A 20328-nucleotide genomic window follows, 5' to 3' on the forward strand; every position below is an offset into this window, starting at 1 on the left:
TCCTGGCGCCATCTATTGAAACGACAGTTCTCTCCCCCATTCAATTGTCTTGGCACCACTGTTGAAAATCAATGGACTGTAACTTTGAGGGTTTATTCCAGACTCTCAGTTCTGTTCCACTGATCTGTATGTCTTATATTCTGGCACTACCACACTATGCAGCTTTTTGATTACAATACCTCACCCTTTTTAAAATAAGTAATATAACAGTAAACTTCCAAATGTCAGGCATGTTGAACAGTGTCACTGTATATGAAAGTAACAATACGTATATAGGAAATACTCATGACTTAGTTAATAACTAAACGTTTTAGTATTTCCACCTTGGGACCATGTGCCCTTTTCTTGGCATTATATACATTATCATCTTTGTCCACTGGGTGGACTTGTTATGGATCTCAGAATTTTGGTTCAAGACCATCCGTGCTGGTCCAGAAAGGTTCAGTGACCAGTCTGAAAGACTTGTTAATCTTGGCCACATAGAATTGTATGTTCTCTATTCAGAGAACTCTAAACTTCAGAGATACAGCCTTAAAATACAGACAGCGCTAAGCTTAGCCTAGCTGGATTAAACTGGCAGTTCTACCTGAAAATACATGTTTTTCTAGTTGCTATTTAAAATGAATCTTTCACCAAAGGCCATCGTCAGTACTTTGTAGATAAAGCTATTGATTTTGGCATATAAGGTTATATTTAAAATCCTCTTTAATATTTAATAGCCCAGGTTCAGTGAGACCAAACAGAATCATGTATTGATTTATTTAAAACAATACTATTTTTAAAATTAATTTGGTCATTAAAAAAAGCCTACATTGTAATACCTTATAGCTTGTTCCCTTTATTTTCTGGGTAGAAATATAGCTGAAGGTCAGGTCCTCCTTAATGAAACTGCCGAGCCAGACACTGAATAGGCTTCAGCTTGCCATCAGCTACCGTGTGCCTCATTATCATATGGGAGTATTTAAGCCAAGCCAATAGGAAGCACGCCCTGAGTTGTGACCCCCCCCCCCCCAATTACAGAGTCTCAGCGCTTGCTTCTTGCCCTGACAAATATAAAGTTGTGTGCTGTGCTCGTGCTACTGCTGCCTGCTGTTAGAGAGAGTGATTGGGGCGTAAATGTTGCATTTGCTCCATCTGCAAGTGTTATAATAAGTTATTCAAAGCTCTTAACACAGGACCAACCAGAGCGTGCCTCCCTCTCGGTTCCAGCACGTTTTCCTGCCCATCAGATGGATGCTCCTCTGTTGGAGTCTTTGGAAGGTTCTGGTGTCTTTTGTTTTAATTGGTGGGCTACTGCCGACTCCTATGGCGTGATTTTCATTAGAGAGGGGCTGGAGAGAGGGAGTGTTGGAACTGTCCTCCAAGCCCAACCATGAATATTAAACATAATACAATTACAGCTTTCAGACCAATTATTTTTCCTTTCAACGGGCAAAGTTGATGAAATACTCGCTAGATGGGGATTCACAGTATCTACCATTGGCTCCTCTTTGTCCCTGGAATCGGTTGTCTTGGCATATTCTGGTGCCCATTTGCTGTGCTACCTGTTTCCCAGCGTCGAATATTTGGTTTGAGCGCTGAGCTGACGACGGGCTTTGCCAAGGCGCACGGCATTCGGGCCGGTGCTGTGTGCTGTCAGATGTCCGAGGCAGATACCTGTTTCTTCATGTGAATCTGAATGGCTTGGGTGTACTTAGCACACTGTGCTGTCTCCTGCTTCTGTCGACGAGAAGCCAGAGTGGTGCTTCTTTAAGGAGATGTCAGAAAAATGTTTTTCCTTTTTCCCAAGGGGGAGAAATTCAAGGCTGGTTTGGCCTTTTTTTTTTTTTTTTTTCTTAGTGATATAAAATACACTGAGGCCGTATCTTTTGGTTTATTTGTTTATTTTGCTTGGAGCCATCCATGCTGGTATCTAAATACAATAGGAAAACAGATGGCAAACTTTGAACTTCTGGACCAAATTTGTGTTTGCCTTTGTCTCCTTAACAGCCAAACTGTAAATTATGGAGTATAAATATTCAGCAGAGGAGCTCTTTATGGAAATCACCATAGCAGAATAGACTCTGATTAACCAAATATGCACTGAAAAGTACTTGGTAAACACTTCCGCTCCCCCTTTCCCCAACCCTTTTCAAGTTCCCATTATGGCCTAACGTCAGAGTTCTCTTTACAGCATTTATACTTTTTCTCTTCCCTGCGCACACAGCCCGAGTTCTCTTACCTACACGTGCCTAAGGATAGGTGTCTGTAAATGCAACAGAGGGAGACCTTTGTTTTCAAAGTCGTCTTCAGGCTCTCTGCATCTTTCTGCTCCCAGATCCCTGACTGGCAAGTCAGGGACTGAACAGCATCTGTAGCAACGGCCCTCTCTATTCACTTGCGTTGCCTTGTCAGTTACACGGCCTAGCAGGAAGAAGAAAGAGCGTCTCCTCTGTGTTCTAAAACGACGTACTGTTCCATCCTGCTTTATTTCACCTTATCTAAGAAATAGATGAAAGTATTATTTTGTAAATTATGAAACAGAACATGTGTATGGGAGCGTATATAAGGTGTGCGTAGTTTCAAGAATAACCGAGAATGCCCGCGCATCCACCTCTCAGCTCAAGAAAGAGTGTGACCGTTGAAGGCCTCCAGGTCATGAATGAATGCTTGTTTTTTAAACATGGCGGCATCCAGAATAAAACACAAAAGCCTCCTTTATTGCCCTCTTTCTTCTCCAAGGTAATTGTTGTTAATGTTTCAAATATGTGCTTTCAGAATTTGATCTTCAAAATTGTTTGGTTTTATTTAAACAGGGAGTATGCACATTCAAAATGGGCCCAAAAGCAGAGTAGCCTGGAGGGCGAAGCACACCCTCTTCCCAGCAGCCTTGTCAGCCTCCCTCATTGTGGCCGCTTGAATGCTGAGCGTTCTCCGGGGGCCGTCCGCACCCACGCGGCCTAAACACATGCCCCCCAGCACACACCTGTGCGCACGGCTGCCAGTCGGCCTGTGTAGTTCTGTCCCGGGTCCCACTGTATGGATGTACCATAGTTGCTTTAACTAGCACTCAGTTGATGAGCTAGTTAATCGCGTCACCTACATCCAGTCATTCCAGTTCATCACAGCGAAAATGTGTCTAATTTTTCCTGTCAGTCTAATTATCTTTCCTTAATAGGTAATGTCTTTTTCTCTCAGGCTGCTTGTAGGACGTCTTTGTCTTTTCCCATTTTTCTAATTATACTCTTAGGTATGTCTTTTGTATTTGGTCGTGTGCATGAGTCGGCATGCATGTCTTTCATCAGTTCCGGGAAACACCAGCTGGTAACTGTCCTTCCGGAACTTGGGGCGTATGCGGCACCACCCCTTCTGTCCCTCATGTCTCTTATCACAGTTTTCATATTTATCTCTTTGTGCTCCATTCTTGGTAATTTCTTCAGATTTTTCTTCTGCTTCCAGCCTATCTCCCGAATTTAATTTCAGAGACTGTACTTTCATGCTTTTGTATTGAAAGCAGGAGTCTCCATACTCTGTGCTCCCTGCCTTGGGTGGCCCTTCAGTGTGTTTGACGAAACCACGGAGCCGAGCCTGGTGCTTGCCAGCAGGCTCCCCCACCACGCGGGCAACTGAAGTTGCAGCTCACCCTCTCCTATCTGGTTTTCAGCTCAGGTCCTGGGGAAGTCACTATGTGAGCTCAGCAGTGCCCTTAAAAGGATTTTAGCCAGCATTTTTAAGCGTTTTGCAGTGGAACCGTCAACATGTTGTCTGAAAAGAAGCCTCTTTTGCAACAAGGTCAGTGCTTTGGTGACTGGCCTTGCGTGTATGTGGACACTCGTGTAGTGGAATTGCCGGCTCAGAGGTGAGGTGCATGTGGTGTTTGGTTGGATATTGCCAAGTCACTCCCCAAAGAAGGATTTGTGCTCGCCTCAGCTGTCTAGGAGTACCTACCTGTCCACGTCTCCCTGCCACACAGTGCCTCGTAGGGCGTTACCATACTTCACCTTTGCTGGCAAGATCGGTGACAAGTGGCATTGCATTGTAGTTTTACTGTGTAATTTATCTTATTACCAGTAAACTTAAACATCTTACACGTGTTGAAAAGCCATTAGTATCTTTCTGTGAATTGCTTTTTCTTATCTTTTCTCACGATTTAATAATGGGTTATCACTCTTTACTGATTTGAAGGCATTCATTATAAGACATTAGCCCTTTTTGTTGCAAACATTTTCCTCTGTTTATCATTGGACTTTCTGATTTTTCCCTGCCCCCACAGGAAAAAGTTAAACCCTTTTTTCACCTTCTGTACTTTGTTTAGAAAGGCCGTCCTCCTCTGAATCTTTTTATAGTTTAATTATGTTTAACTCTTTGCGCCCTCTATAATTTGTGTAATATATGTGGTAGAGCTCCAAGCTGAGAAAACTACTATAGAGTATTTTGCCTCTAACTGCTGTTACAAATGGGACATTTTCTTTGATTCTATTTTTTAAACTAGATTTTAGCATATAAATTTATCTTTGACTCTGTGTTACTGAATTCTCTGGGACTGTCCCTTCTCACTAATGAGAAGTCTACCCACTTTCCAATTTTTTACTTTTCGTTTTTTCCTTTTGTCTAATTGTGTCTAGTTTTTAAAAAGCGATGTGAAACAATGGTGGTGGCAGTGCCTCACTGCCGCATCTGGGATGGGTGTGACGTTTCATCCCATTTCTTTCGGCCTCCGTGGACATGACCAGGTGGTTTTTTGTTGATTCCCTTGTCTGTGGCATCTTGCTGTGGAGTCTGTTCTTGATATTTCACTGGGATATGTAGTTTTCTTTGATCGTGCTCTCAGCTTTAGGCTTTGGTAATAGAATGCTGGCTTCATGGAGAATTTGGAAGCTTTCCTCCTTTTCCTAGGCTGTGGAACAGTTAACTTAGCCCTGGAGGCAGCTCGTCCTTACAGGTCTGGCCAAAGTGACTTGTTCTTTTTTTGTAGGGACTGTTGCCCCTTGCTGGCTTCCTCAGGCTGCTATTTGTCATTTTATCTACTTGGATTTTCTGTCTCCTGGGGATTCGTTTTGATAATTCTTATTTTCCCAGAAAGCCATTTACTCATCTAAGTTTTCACATTTGGAGATTTTAAAAATTCAAGAAATAGAAATAGATTATTTCTGAATAGATTATAGTGACTAAAGAAACAATTAAAAACCAAAAAAAAAAAAAACCAGGCTGGGTGCAGTGGCACATGCCTGTAATCCCGGCACTTTAGGAGGCTGAGTAGGTGGATCCCTTGAGCCCAGGAGTTCGAGACCAGCCTGAGCAACATGGCAAAACCATCTCTACTGAAAATAAAAAAAATTTGCCTGGTGTGGTGGCACGTGCTTGTAGTCCCAGCTACTCGGGAGGCTGAGGTGGGAGGATCACCTGAGCCCAGGAAGTTGAGGCTGCAGTGAGCCACGATGGTGCCACTACACTCCAGCCTGGGTGATGGGAGTGAGACCGTGTCTTTAAAAAAATAATAAAAAATAAAACCTAGAAAAAGAAATGTGATCCATGGAGTTTTGTTTTTCCAGGTCTGACCAAACATTGAGTAAACCGCCCCTTCATTGTTATAAGTGTTCTCAGCAAATGCTTTTGCCTTAAAATCTGCCTTTTCTAGTATTAAAATTGTAACATTTTTTTCTTCCTCATTTGCAGATGTGTTTTTCATGCATAGCATATATTTTTACTTTGTGATCCATTGGCAGCTCTTCTTGTTAATAGGAGGTTTGTCCTGTGTGCCTCCATGGATCCAGCAGACACATCAGGTCCCACTTAAGCCATCTGTCTTCTTGTTCCGGTATTTTGCTATACCACTTTCTTTCAGAGAGTATCCACAGGTAGTTCACTTTGAGTCCTTTTCTGTTAAAGAAAAAAAAAGTCTATTATGCCTTCAAACTTGGGTGCTAAGCTAGGTAGAGAATTGTTGGTTCAAAATAATTTTCCCTCAGAACTTGGAAAATCGACGTTGTGTGTGCGCATGCTCGCATAACTAGAGTCAGGGCACGGGACGTGTTTCAGAGAATCCTGTCTCTCCCAGCTTTTGGGCCAGACATGCGTTTTTAATCATATATCCTTGTCTTTGTCCTGTTCCTTGCTAGATGCTGGGGTCTTTTCAGGGCAGGGACTGTCTTTTCCTTTTCAACTTACATCATAGGGTCTCTGAAGCTCATCTTTACATTTATTAAATGTAATCAATTTGATTTACTTTTAGCCTTTGTGGCTTATTGTAGAAACTAAGTATGGTGGTGGTTGTAGTGCATACGAGATTTCTGTCCCATTATCTAACTTATCCTCGTGAAAAATTCAACATACATAAAAAGCAGTTTTTAAAGAGGTTCTGAAAGAAATGTGGATTATTATAAGGCAAGTAATCATTTCAATCAGTGACTGCCCAGGGTACACACACCTTTATCCCCGCTCTGCTGTGCGTATCAACTATCAAGGCTTTCCCTCTCTCACTTCCAACAAGACAGCAGTGAACTTACAAAGTCAAGTGAAATACCCAAAAAGTGTTCTTTTCCTAACCGGGTGAGGATCTGGGGTGTCTGGCTTTGTAGCTCTTGCTACCTTAACAGGTTATTTTACCAACAGCAAAATTACCGTTCTGGGCAATACACCTACTGCTGGGACAGGCTTCTCAGGCCATCCTGCGCGTGCAGTCACGCAGGTGGCTCTTCCCTGTTAGGCAGGTCAAGTGGGCAGCCACTGTCCTTGGCCTGCGTCTTTCTTGCTCCATGTGCTTTTAAACCATTCAGATGAGATGGTGGGGGTCCTCCCTGACAGTCTCTAACGAGGAGATAAAAGGTTGATGTCCTTATTATCGCTGTTTGCAGCTGAGGAGTTTTTCATAGCAGTGTCGTGCATAGTCCAGCACAGTGAAGGGGGAGCTTGTTCATTTCAATCTTTGACTCTAACCCCATTTCCCTTCTCTGCTCTTCTTGGGCCTGTCCAGGGTGAGGATCCATGACGTCCGCAGCGGTAACGTCGCCCTGTCGCTCTCTGCCCACCAGCTTGGGGTCTCTGCCGTGCAGATGGACGACTGGAAGGTCGTCAGCGGAGGCGAGGAAGGCCTGGTGTCCGTGTGGGATTATCGGACGAACCAAAAGCTGTGGGAGGTGTATTCTGGGTAAGATGCATTCCAGACACTCTTGGGAGTTTCTAGTAGGAACAGGGAAGGCAGCACTTAATCAGCCTGCACCAGGAATGGTGCTAAATGCCCCCTACCCCCCAGCTTCGCCAGGTGAATCCTCACTGTGGCCCTAGGAGCCAGCTGCTATATACCAGCACCGCTCTGCAGAGGAGGAAACAGGCTTGGAAATGGTGCTGGTCATTGGGGATGCAGTTCCTGTCTCTGACATCATTCAGATTGCCACAATTCGAACATTAGTCAGGCCCAGCTTTCTCTAAGAATGAAACTACTTTTTTGTAAGTGCTATTCTGATTATTTTAGGATTTCTCCATCTTAATAAACAGAAAAGGGAACTCGAAAACATAGGAAACTCGCTGGGCTAGACCAGGATGTGACACCCCATCTGCCCACAGGTGAAAGGCAGGGCTGGCGCGGCCACTGTCCTCCACTCGAGTCTGTCATGTGTAACCATGGTACTGCCCGTTGCTTAGACTGTCCTCGTGCCGTTTACATAGAAGAGCACTTAGAATGAAGGGGTTCAGGCTCCAGTGGAGGAGGAATTTGTCGTTTCCACCTTTCACACCACTCTTGGAGATATAAATGTACACTACCCTAAGCACAGGCTGTTGGCGTCACAGATGTGGGTAGGTTTAGGCCATTGGTGCCTAACTGGTTAAGACATTTCCAGTGAGCCTGCTCCTGACCTTCAAAGCAGCAGCCCAGCCCAGGGCAGGCTCATCAGAGCTGACTTGAGGCCACCCGCCACCACTTCTACCTCGCCCTGCAGGCCTCGAACTGGAGATCCTGTCTTTGAGACAGGTGGGGATAAAGACAACTGGCCCTCTCCCTCGCTGCCCCTCAACACTGCTGTGAAGAGACATTCGGCCAGGCATGGTGGCTCACCTGTAATCCCAGCTACTCAGGAGACTGAGGAGCTCTGAAGGCCAGGGGTTTGAGACTGGCCTGGGCAACCCAGGGAGACCCTGCCTCTTTCAAAATTCTCCAGGCATGGTGGTGTGCACCTCTAGTCCCAGTGACTCAGGAGGCTGACGGGAGGATTGCTCCATGGAGCGCAGGGGTTTGAGGCTGCACGGACTGTGCCACTGTACTCCAGCCTGGGTGACAGAATGAAACCCCATCTCTACAAAAACAAGATGATTCTGGTCCGGTGGCCTATGAGCATGACAACATAGAAGAGCAGAAACAGGGCAAGGCCCTCGCAGTGAACTCAGATTTGTTCCCCACTTACTGCGAATCAAGGTGAACCGACCTCTGAGCAGCGACCTGCTCTTTCTGCAAGGCCGGCAGTTTGCCAGGCGTCTCCAAGAGGCGGCAGGGTTACATGCAGAACGGGCTTCTTCCTCGGAGGGCGCTGTTGGCGAACACTGTGGCTGGCAGATTTTATCAGACAGAGCCCTGGGTACTGCCTAGGCCCACCCCCTCGCTGTGTCCCTGTCCCTGTAGCCTGGGCCCTTTTTCTGACTTCCATGCTGATGCACTGAATTGCCACCAGGTGGTGCCAAATGGCAACTAAAACTCCTGCACCGAAATTCCCGGAAGCATTTGCCTTTGAGGAAAACTCAGTATGTGTTTTAAAGCGTTGCTGGATCAGCCATCCAGGCAGGTCCTCAGGGATAGCCACCGGCCCCACACTCCAGCAGATCTCATTTTTCTCTCTGCAAAGCTTCACCCCCGGGACAGGCCACTGAGATGAAGCCTAGGTAAGGAAGGCCTTCCCCAGAGGTGTGGCCCTGTCCCAGCACTGCCTCTGTCCCTGTGCGACCCGGGCTTCTCCCCCATGCGGTCACTGTTTTCACCAGCACAAGGCTGACGGACACACGGTCTCCTGCCCAGAACTCACTGACCTACTCAAGGCCTCACCTGCAGTGCCTGCTGCCAGGCCTCAGTCTCTTCAGCCCAGGTCCTCGCCTGCCTGACAGGGTGCCATCAGTCTGTCATGCTGCAGGCCTCCACTAAGCCTGCCCTCCCTCTGCGGGTCCTTCTCATCCTCCAGGCCCCATGCCAAATCCACCACCACTTTCCTGCTGTGGGTGTCCCAACCCCGGGGAGGTAGGGACTGCTCCCTAGCTTCCCTCACTCCCAAGAACCCTCTGCTTTCGTCAAGGAGAGCAGCCCTGGCCCAGCCCACACAGGCCTCGTCCCCTCCTGTGCACCCCTCCCAACAGACCCTTTCAGCCCTCCTCCCCTCCCAGCACTTAATTCTGCGTCATGCAGTCTTTGTAGCTTGTAACTTCGCTTGTGCTACAGAAGCGTTAGTCACATTTTCTGGGACTGCATCTTACCTTCTTCACTAGCTAGGGCCCTCCCTGGGTCAGGCATCCACCTGGATGAGGCATCTTTTTAATTCAGTGTCTCCTAGCTCAGTGCCGTGACCACAGCAGGTACTGCACGAAAGTTTCAGAACAAACGCAAACCTCTGTTCAACAGACTTGGAGCCATTTTGTTCCAGGATTTCCCAAACGTGCTTTCACCACCCAGGGGACGTGTGTCATCGCAGCCCTGTGAGCCGGATCGGGGGCGCCTTCATGGATCAACAGTGAACATGCCCCCGGTGCTCTACAGATGATGGAGCGCCTGGCTGGGAGAGCCCAAGGGACTTGCCCAGGGAGGCAGCGATGGACCAGTCTCTGTTGCACGTGGTTGATTCATCTCCAGTAGGGTGTGTCCTCTATGTCTGGAATGTACCAGGTTGTTGGGGCAGATGCCAAGATGCCAGCATGCGTATGGGGCATGCAGACCTATTTACAAAGCCATGCCCGAAGCATGGCCTGCTCACCTGAGCTTTGGGAGCTGAGGTGAGACACTGCTTCCATGGGGGCCTGTGTTCCCTCTGAAAGAGAAGCTTAGCTTTATGGAGTCTAGAATCCCCTGCAGCTCTGAACTCCCAGGTCTGTGGCAGCAAGTGCAGGCTGTGCGCAGGCCCAGTGGATGCCCCCTTACGAGCTCTCTCCCGCTGCCTTCCAGACACCCCGTGCAGCACATCTCATTCAGCAGCCACAGCCTCATCACGGCCAACGTGCCCTACCAGACGGTGATGCGAAAAGCCGACTGGGACAGCTTCACTACTCACAGGAGGTTAGTGGTGGGGCTGGGCGAGTCAGAGACCATCTTAGTTTGATTGATGTATAGAACCCCTGCCCCCATGACACATTGCACCCTATGGGCTATACCCTCAGGCAGGGCCCTGCCTTTCTAGGAATTGGGAACATAAGCATCAATGCTGACCTGTACTGAGCGCCTAGCACCTGATGCACGACAGCCCCGAGGGGCGAGTCCACGCTGTCGGCTGTGCAGAGAGGGTGGGCAAGCCGTATGCTGAGGGGTCTGCTGTGGTGAGAATCCTGTCACGGGCAAGGCCCATCCTCTTGAGTCCTTGCCCTGTGACACTCACTGCGCCCATCCGACTTGTGCACCCCCACGTTGACCGCTAAGCCTGGGACTGTGAGTATCTGATGCTGTGTGCCCGGAGGACGACACCTTTGTGAACATGGACCTCTGTCTGGTCTCAGGAGAATGCCTCCTGCCAAGACAGAAGCAGCCGGGGTGAGGGTCAGCGAGGCAGCCCTGACCTGTCACCATCTTTGTGCTCTTTCTAGACACCGGGGGCTGATCCGTGCCTACGAGTTTGCAGTGGACCAGCTGGCCTTCCAGAGCCCTCTCCCTGTCTGCCGTTCATCCTGTGACGCCATGGCCACTCACTACTATGACCTCGCACTGGCCTTTCCCTACAACCACGTTTAGGGACGTGCCTCAGGAGCAAGGAGAAAAATGGAAAGAACCAGTTTTATCCATCTTAGAACTCCAGGCGGCTCTGCACAGGTGGTAAATGTTTAGGGGAAGAAAGCGGCCCAGGGTGCTGTGCCTGACGGCATGTGTCTCCCTGACCCCTGCACTTCCCCGGCGCCTGGGGCAACCTGGTGTATGCTGGGGCTCAAGTCCCACATGCTGCCAACACAAACATAGCCGCCTTCCCCACCCAGCCGGCCGCTCTGGCCTCAGCTCCCTCAGGACACCTCAGGGATCTCGCTGTGGGATCCCATATGGTCCCTGCTCAACCAGCTTCTCTGTGTTCGTCTTTCCAGTCTCCAGTCCCTTCCCTCTTTTCCTCCGAGGGCCTTTGGATGTGCTTGTTCCTGGCCTCCAAGGCAATAACCTCCATGTCCTTTTCCCTGTATTTACTTAGGGTGCTCTTCTGTGACACTTGCCACCACCACCTTCCAGTAGCAAGCTGGTAGAGCAGTACTTTTTCTTCACAGCTTTTACCATGGTTTATAATTATATACTTACACAGTTTAGTCATTAGTGACTATTTTGCTTACTGTTGTGTCTATGATGTGTGATACAAAGCAAATATTTTCTAAATATTCATTGACAGCCATCAAGATGAACAGGACAGGAGAGAACTGTTCCGTGTGGTACAGAGCTGCCATTTCCAAAGTATTCTGGAAGCAAGCCATTGCCTTACTCTTGATTTTCAACAGTTCTAAACGCAACAGCATCCACCTAATATACCTTCCGAATATCAAAGCAAAAACGGATAGAACTACAAAGAGCAATAAAATCCATTCTCACAGCAGGCAAATCAGTGAGAAAAACGTAAAGATCTGGAAGATTTACTTAATATCGCTAACAAGCTGGATCCAAAAGATGTGTATAGAATTTCAGATACACATAGAACATGACAAAAAACCACCCCGTACGAAGGCCACAAAGAACAGCTCAGATGCACAAAGATTCGCACCATACAGGCCAAATTATAGAACCCCTCCAACCCCGAGACACTGCACCCTGTGGGCCAGACCCGCAGGCAGGGTCCTGCTTTTCTAGGAATTGACCCCCATGCAGAATAGTGAGAAATCAACAAAAAGCAAAATAAGACAATTCCAGACACTCCCGAATTCACTTGGATTTAAAGAAGTTAATAAAAACAAACTATAAACTCTCTAGACTGGGTTGACAGTAAAAGCGCTGAATACAATACCCAGGGGATGAGGCTGGCGGGGGGGCTGGCACCTCAGCTCAGAAAAGGTAGCCGCAATCCCAAAGCAAGCAGAAGGCAGGGGTTAAATCAGGATAAAATCAGACATTAACGGAATAGAAAACCAATAGTTAATATAAAGCCAAAAGCAGGGGTTTTTTTTTGTTTGTCTTTCTTTTAGGTGGAGTCTCGCTCTGTCACCTAGGCTGGAGAGCAATGGCCTGATCTCGGCTCACTGCAACCTCTGCCTCCTGGGTTCAAGTGATTCTCCTGCCATCACACCCGGCTAATTTGTGTATTTTTAGTAGAGACAGGGTTTTGCCATGTTGGCCAGACTGGTCTCAAACTTCTGACCTCAAATAATCCGCCTGCCTCAGCCTCCCCAAGTGCTGGGATTACAGGTGTGAGTCACTGCACCCGGCCCAAAAGCAGTTTTTGACAAAAAAATAAAAAGACAAAATATACAACCCTTGATAAACAAAAAGGTACAAGGAGCCATGAGGAAGAGAAAAGGTACCTGAGGATGCAGAAGTACCTGCCACGTGGGAACCGTCTGTTCACACTCATTGCAGAGAAAACCCGAGTCCTTTCAGCTGCACATGCGTATATATCAGCAGGAAATGCTGGCCATGACTCCAAAGCCTACAACCTTCACGTCATGAAGGTTCTGGAAGGTTTTTCAGATTGCTTAAGGTATGCAGCTATTCCACATTCATCTCCAACTACACAGGGGAATGGAGCAGACAGAGCTGCGACTGGGAAGCGTGGCCTCCCCGTCCAGAGTGCTTTCTTTCGGACCCGCCTTCCTGCAGGCAGATGGACCGGAGGGTTCTGCTTCCTTTCAGCCAGATGGCTTCCTAAGTGGAGACGGCCTGTAGGCAGCAAATGCAGGGTTTTGTTTACCTTCGCTGTCATGTGGTGGTCAGACTGCTTGCTGGTGACCTCGCTTTAGAAGGTTCTCATCAAGCCCCACCCTTTCTGTCTCATAGTCTTAATGCATCTGGACCACGGGGGAAAATACTTTTCTTTTCAAAAAGCAGCCCCTTCTAAGTCTGCATTCCCAGTTCATTTTGCAGGGGCATTCTCCCTTCCTAGTTTGCAGCAATTAAAGATAACAGTGTAAAGTCATTAGACCCAGAATTACAGCAGCCAGCAGGTGGTCCAGTATAAAAATCTCTCAAGTGTAGACCCTCCCACCGCAAAGCCTGTTTGTAACATACCTGCCACTCATGAAAGTTGCCTGGGTTTTGTAAAGGAAGATTTATTGGATCCAAGCTGTTATCTTCAAGCACACCAACTTCAGGCAGCAGTTTGCTGCTGCAAACCTGAACATGCTGGAATCAATTACACTGACAGGGGAAGGATAAATGCTCCTTTATAAACCAACATTTATCCAAATGAAGCCCCCTTACCTTTATGCAGACCCCTTCACAAGTTCCGAGGTTTCAGCCAGTTGGTCCTCTACTTTCCTCCTTTAGTCCCTCTCAGAGATGCCTCCATCCCCGGCTCCCCTACAGGTGGAGAGACTCGAAGCATGCTGCTGGGGGAGCTGGACGGTGAAATGCCGAAGATCTCACGTCGCGTCTCAAAACACAGTCGGACTTGCTTTCTGCTTTATGATGTCCGTAGTTGTTCTAATATTAAATGCTTTGAATTTATTTATTGGTCAAGTTATTTTAACTTGGGCAAGGCATACAGTGATAATCCCCTGGTATGCCACGGTTCCAGCTCTCTTCCCACTCCCTTGAAATCTTACCTCCCACCATGGTTTTGTTTTGTAAACCCACAGTCACGTGCGTTTTCCCAGAACTTCCACTACAGGGGCTCCCAGCCCAGGATCCAGGAGACGTGCAACATGGTACAGTAACTCATCACCAACCGTCCTCAATAGGTATTCTTAGAACTGCAACTTAAAGCAAAATGAGGTATAATGAAACTAATTTTGGCTGGGCAAGGTGGCTCAGGCCTGTAATCTCTGCACTTAGGGAGGCCGAGGCAGGCGGATCACCTGAGGTCAGGAGTTCAAGACCAGCCTGGCCAACATGGCAAAACCCCATCTCTACAAAAATTAGCCAGGTCTGGTGGTGCATGCCTGTAATCACAACTACTCGGGAGGCTGAGGCAGGAGAATCGCTTGCAGCTGAGAGGCAGAGGTTGCAGTGAGCCGAGACCGCACCACTGCACTCCAGCCTGGGCAATAGAGCGAGACTTTGTCTCAAAAAAAGAACTTGCAACTTTCAGCAAAATGATGTATAATGAAACCAATTTTACTATAGGCTAATGGATGTAAACGAGTTCCCACAGCATATTGCTGGCCATAAAAAATCACCAAACTTTAGAACTTGAAACCAAACACTTCTAATATTAAACATTAAGTAGACATGAGTTATACATACATTTAAGAAAAATTACTAAAAACAAGGTAATTACCCACTTTTTGGTGACTTCAGTGGGTGTTGGCAGTTGTAGCAATGGTGGGTTATATCACAAAATAAATGTTTGCAAAGCAAAAATTGTCGGGAGCGCCTCCTTCCACCACAGGTCAAACACCAGAAGGGGCACTCCTGTACAGCGGCATTTACTATTGTGCATTTGTATGGTTAGGGGAGGCCATTTTTATTTTACAATAATTTTTTTTCGTTCCTCCTTTCATTTTCCAACTCAGTTATTCCAGTTCAAGGTGGTGGGCAACCAGAGCCTATCCCAGCCGCTCAGTGTGCAAGGCAGGGACCCACTCTGGACAGGATGCCCTCCCATCCCAGGGCGCACACACCTCACACACACTCAGACTGCGACCAGACACCAGCAAACCTCACCTGCACATCTTTGGGGCGTGGGAGGAAACGAGTGCCCAGAAAACTCACAGACCGGGAGGACGCCCAGACTATACACAGGCAGTGGCCCCAGCAGGGAATCAATTTTGTTCTCAATGTTATAACAAAATGACATTGAATAAAATGATGCCATTCAAGGACCCGCTGTGTGTGAAATGGAGCATGAGGGCATTTTCTGGGGAAAAACGTGGTTACCTCCCATCAGATTATTGAAGGGACTGCAGCCCCACCCCCCCCCCCCCCCCCGAGAATTCATCTGTGCCACTAGAGTGTGTTTTGCAACCCAAGCTATGTGCCGCCCTGGTGCTGCTGTTGCCCAGGCAATAATTGATGTCTCAGACATAACTCCATGAACAGCAGCACCTTCTACAAAGCACAGCTCCCCGCCCTGTCTGAAGGCCAGACTTTCAGCTGATCGGAGGGAAACGGAATTTCCCCAAGAAAAGGGCTTGGTCCTTCCTGAAAGGGAAGGCTGACACCCCCAAGATGAAGTCCTTCACCCCCATTCCCCTCTTGAGAGCTAAAGGCCCCACGTTCCAGGGGCTAGCGCTTCCCACCACGTGTTAGATGGCAGGTGCTGGCCACCGCAAACCCACTTTGCTTACAGTTGCAGAGAAACGGCTTACCCCGGTGAGGGTCCAGCCTTCTCATGACAACTGTCCCGCGGCTGCTATTCCGGGCAGGCCACCACAGGGGCTCCAACAGGGCTGTCTCCCGCTGCCCGACGGAGCCTGCGCTCTGAGCAGCAGCTGCAGCAGCACTGAGCTCACAGCGCTGGCCGGCCGGGCCGAGTTGCTGTGAGCCACACAGGCCTGCCCGCGACACCCATGCAGCCAGGCCAGATGGTTACCTGGCTACCGCTGCAGGGGCCTGCGGCGACTTGGACAAGGGCCGCCTCTAATGTGCGATGCAGATTCCCTCTTGCTGGGCTCCGGCGGCGGGTGCCGTGTTGTTCCCAGCCCACTTTCGGCCTCTGACGCCCAGCGTGGGCTTCCAGAAGCAGCCGTTTGACTGCTCTGCACTGGGGGCCGTTTCGTTCCCTAGGAAGGCAAGGGGAAGCCCCCCAGCTGAGCCGTCACGCCCTGTCTTTTCTTCCCTTGCCCAACACTAGGACAAACGCTGCCTTGTTGTTTCTCTAAGAAAGACACGGCAGCTAGCTCCTCGGCAGGCCCCCTGACCACTGCCACCCCGTCAGAGCCACTCTCGGGGCGCCGGCCCTTCCTCTGTGAGATGGAGCCCAGTCCCTTGCCGACTTGGTCAACAAGCAGATTAGAGGGCTGAGCAGCCACCACGTCCTCCTCAGAGTCGTGAGTCCTCCCAGGACCAGGCTGGTCCACCACCAAGCCCCTGCTGACAGCCATGTGCAAATTCTGCAAGAGGACAGAGACACCGCCAGCGCCCCGGGGAGTGCGGTTACACCCCTGGCTCCCCCTACTCAGCTTTTCCTGGCTTTCCCAAGGTCGCTGTGTGGGAGGACAGCCTGCAAGGCAGGTGTTTGCAAAAGCCTTGCCAAGGCAACTTGTATTTTTAACTCTCCATCAGCCTACTTAAGTCACACGGCGCCATTTCCTGCACAGCAGAGTTCAGCTGCAGCCTCGTTAACTGCAGGCAGGTGGGGGCAGGTTCAACTGCTCCATGACAAGGATCAGATCCACAGATGACCTGTCTCCCATTAGCAAAGCGTAAAAAGAACTTTCCAGTTCCTTGGCCCAGAAAACAACAGCATTGTTTTGTTAAAGTCTAGCAATAATTCGTTCCCTAAGCGGGTATTTGGCCAGAGCTAGAAGCTGCTGTCATCTTACTCCGTTCCCTTATCCATAATTCATGCTTAACGTGGCTGCAGTGTGTCCCCTGAGCTCCTCATATTCCATTTCCATCACACAGCCCTTTTGTAAACCAACCAAATTAGAGTGTTTGTGTCAAATTGCCATATTCTTTCAACATCCAAAAGCCAACCTTTCCCCTTGGTAATACGGCGATATTAGGAGTACAGCCTGCTTTCGACTCTATTCCTGGCAGATGGCTGAAGAGTATGGACAGAGGTGACCTCCCCTGGCGTCCAGCAGGCTGACGATGCCGCCCCTGCTCAGTCTTCTCCACCCATGGCCTGTGGCCCTCAAAGGATGACCTTGTCAGCTTCCTTCAAATATTTGACTTAGTGTTGATTTCTGCCTAGTTCCTTTTAGTCACTGGTGTCATTTCTGATGGAAGGAAGGCTGTTAACCTGTGTACATGGTCCTCACTCACCTGCCGACCAGGTTTCAGGGCAAACACATCACCTCCTTCGGGCTGCTCAAGTTGAGGTGTCCCAGTCATTTCATTCCTGTCCCCATCCAGCGACAAGAGGGGCTTGCTGCACTTGGGCCAGGGTCTGTGAGGCCAGAAATCCCCTCGCAGGCACGCCCCATTGTCCAGCAGGTAACAAAAGCCATTTCTGAACCACCTGCCTCCAGTCCGAGGCACAGACTGCAGTGCCCAGATGGTGGGGCTGACCGAGATCCGTGTTCGGAGCAGCGACCCTCGGTCTCTGTAGATCAGAGGCCAGCAGTGCCACAAGACGCACAGCCTGCCCCTTCTGGGAGCAGGTTTGCACCAACTCATCGCTAACCCTGATTGTTCTCAGGATGCCACAGACAATGCCAGGAGCCGGGCAGGAGAGCGCCAGGTGATTTCTGTGTCCGCGCTCTGGTGACAACGAGCCCTAACCCTGCCAATTAGAAGACACCCTCAGTGATGACGTGCAAATGAGCTTTCTTCTGAGAGGTATAGACCGGGTTCGCGGTGACTCAACCTCATGTTAATTAGCTGTTTATATAAGCGGTGGCCCAAAGCTTCAAAGACATCAGGCAGGCCTCAGTGGCCCAAACAGGGGAGCACATCTGATGTGTGTCCATCGTGACCACATCCCCCAAACTGAAACTCAGGGCACGGGCTGATGGAAGGTGACTTATTTATAAAAACGCTTTACATGAATGAACTGCCTTTGTTGAAAAGAACCAAATCAAAGCAAACTGGGAGAGTCCCAGAAAACCTGAGGCCTATAGTGGCGGTGCCAGTGTGCCCTCCTGCTCAGTGGCACCTCAGATCGTCCTGCTCACATGGGCAGAACAGGGCAAGGTGCATAGGTGCTGGAAGAGGGCGGTTCTTGCAGTAAGGCCGAGCCCCACCAGGCTGTCCCAGTGACTTTCTAGGTGCCTTCCGCCAGCAGCCAGGGGACCAGGAGGCTCCCGAGCAGCAGGGGAAGGCAGGGAGGGTGGGTGAGGGGGTCGCGTCCCCCTTCCCTCCAGAGGAAACCACCTGGGATCCACCTGGAAGTCCCAGGAGCTTTGTCTCCCCCACTATGTAGTTAGCACTCGAGGGAAGGAAACAGAGACCCCTGTCTTGGCCTTGCAGGTTTTTTTTGACAGACCCTCGCTCTATCGCCCAGGCTGGAGTGCAGCGGCGTGATCTTGGCTCACTGCAGCCTCCACCTCCCGGGTTCAAGCGATTACTCCCGCCTCAGCCTCCTGAGTAGCTGGGATTACAGGCACCCACCACCATGCCCAGCTAATTTTTGTATTTTTAGTAGAAACAGTGTTTCTCCATGTTGGCCAGACTGGGCTCGAACTCCTGACCCCACGTGATTTGCCTGCCTCGGCCTCCCAAAAGCACAGGCATGAGTCACCCACTGTGCCCGGCCTGCCCTGCAGCTTTGCATGTTGAATGGAGTCCTAGACTGAGAAGCAGAGTTCCAGAGGTGATTTCAGACCATGCAATTTCACCTCCCCAGAGAGACTGAACCTGCCTCCAGCCACCGACCTGTAGAGAGCAAAGGCCTCAGGAGAGACTAGGGTGGCACACGCTGCTGCCTGGTGTCTACCAGGCTCTGCCAGGTGCTTACAATGACAGCACGGAGTCAAGAGCCTCTCAGTCGCAGCTTGGCACCTACCCGGGAGGTTGTGTGTGTTAACCAAAGGCTGAGCCTCCCCAGGCCGCACTCACTTTCCCGGGGCCATTCGCCTGCTCCCTGTGTAGTGGGTCGCCTGGCCTTTTAGCCCCCTGTGCTGCTTGGCTGTGTTTTTAAATTGAAGTTCTGACTTTCAGTCATCCTAAGCAGCATCCCATGGACTCCCTGGTGTGTGGTAAAGTTACTTTTTTTCTTACACGTATTAAAACAGTTACACACCTGTTGAAGTCAATATTCATCCATGGAACACCCAGAACTCTCAGGCACCTCTCGAGGGGGCAGGGGCGTGGGAGCCCTCGGGGAGCAGGTGCTCAGCACCGTGGGAACGCATCCAACAATAGCATTTCTGCCTGCCGTGCCCACCATTGCCTCAGATGTGACAACTGTCCACAAGCACGTGGCCAGGGGTCCCTGGTATGAGGCTGAGGCTCCCCCTGCTGTCACTCCCCGGCCTAGGGTCCCCACTGAGACCACACCAGGCTCAATGCTAGAGTGGAGATGGGGCCTCCCAGCACCATCTGGGCTCCATGCGTTTGCAGCCTTAAGCACAAGTCACCGTCTCCTAGAACAGAATCCGGAGGCTGCGCTTATGACGGGCTGTACCGAATGAACCCCCTGAGCCTTTAATGCAGCAGGGTAGGGCTGGGCACTACCAGTGCTTTGGGAGGCAGGGGTGGGTGGATTGCATGAGCTCAGGAGTTCAAAACTAGCCTGGGAAACATGGGGAGACCCTGTCTCTACTAAAAATACAAAAATTAGCAGGGCGTAGCGGTGGGTACCTGTAGTCTCAGCTACCTGGGAGGCTGAGGTAGGAGACTGCTTGAGCCTGGGAGACGGAGGTTGAAGTGAGCTGAGATTGCGCCACTCCACTGCAACCCTGGGCGACAGAGTGAGACCCTGTCTCAAATAGTAAAATAAATAAAATAAAAAGAAGGGGCATGCTGGGGGTGGGGTGGGGGGCAAAAAAGCAGAGGCGCCTGGGCTCACTTCCTCTGTTCACAAGTTCCCACCTGGAAGGTCATGGGGCGGACGCTGAGGCCCTGCAGACATCACCATTTACAAAAAGTGGAGTGAACGAAGAACGCTGCCTGCCGCTTCCACGGGCATGCAGTGGCTCTGGAAGGACCCTACGGCAGGAGCTAACACATCTGCCTCTGAGAAGGGAAGCCTGGGGGCGGGGGGATGGGGTGGGGGCAGACTCCATGGCCTGCCTTTTCGAACCTTTTAAATTCTGAACTGCAAGGTGTGGGCTTGTAGTAAAGATAAAGCACGCTTCATATTAAAACTATGAATGAAGGCCGGGCGCAGTGGCTCAAGCCTGTAATCCCAGCACTTTGGGAGGCCGAGACGGGCGGATCACGAGGTCAGGAGATCGAGACCATCCTGGCTAACACAGTGAAACCCCGTCTCTATTAAAAAG

General features: G+C 49.7%; 1 protein-coding gene and 2 long non-coding RNA genes across 13 annotated transcripts in view; 2 read left to right on the plus strand and 1 right to left on the minus strand.

Annotated features, from left to right (window-relative positions):
• FBXW8 (F-box and WD repeat domain containing 8) overlaps positions 1-12092 on the plus strand; it is a 114342-nt gene extending 102250 nt beyond the window's left edge. The window contains exons 9-12 of one of the 11 annotated variants that reach the window (XR_004229191.1): positions 6953-7126; positions 10115-10225; positions 10347-10591; positions 10747-10889. Coding sequence is in view for 5 of the 11 variants with exons in the window: in XM_023204209.1 (XP_023059977.1) it covers positions 6953-7126; positions 10115-10225; positions 10747-10891 (430 nt within the window). In the remaining 6 variants the exon portion in view is untranslated. Of the gene's footprint in view, positions 1-6952; positions 7127-7231; positions 10227-10346 lie in introns of those variants that run through there. The other 10 variants (XR_004229190.1, XR_004229189.1, XR_004229186.1 and 7 more) reach the window with 10 other exon arrangements.
• On the minus strand, positions 5649-13805 carry LOC111537477. Its single transcript, XR_004229192.1, has 2 exons — positions 12646-13805; positions 5649-10670 (listed from the first exon to the last, which is right to left on the minus strand). It is a non-coding gene; the product is annotated as an uncharacterized LOC111537477 (long non-coding RNA).
• Positions 12404-15102, plus strand: LOC111537491. The gene is made up of 2 exons (XR_002730019.3): positions 12404-12821; positions 13646-15102. It is a non-coding gene; the product is annotated as an uncharacterized LOC111537491 (long non-coding RNA).
• Positions 15103-20328: the final 5226 nt, after the last annotated feature.

This window comes from Piliocolobus tephrosceles, chromosome 10 (genome assembly GCF_002776525.5).
Source record: "Piliocolobus tephrosceles isolate RC106 chromosome 10, ASM277652v3, whole genome shotgun sequence".
Classification (NCBI taxonomy): domain Eukaryota; kingdom Metazoa; phylum Chordata; class Mammalia; order Primates; family Cercopithecidae; genus Piliocolobus; species Piliocolobus tephrosceles.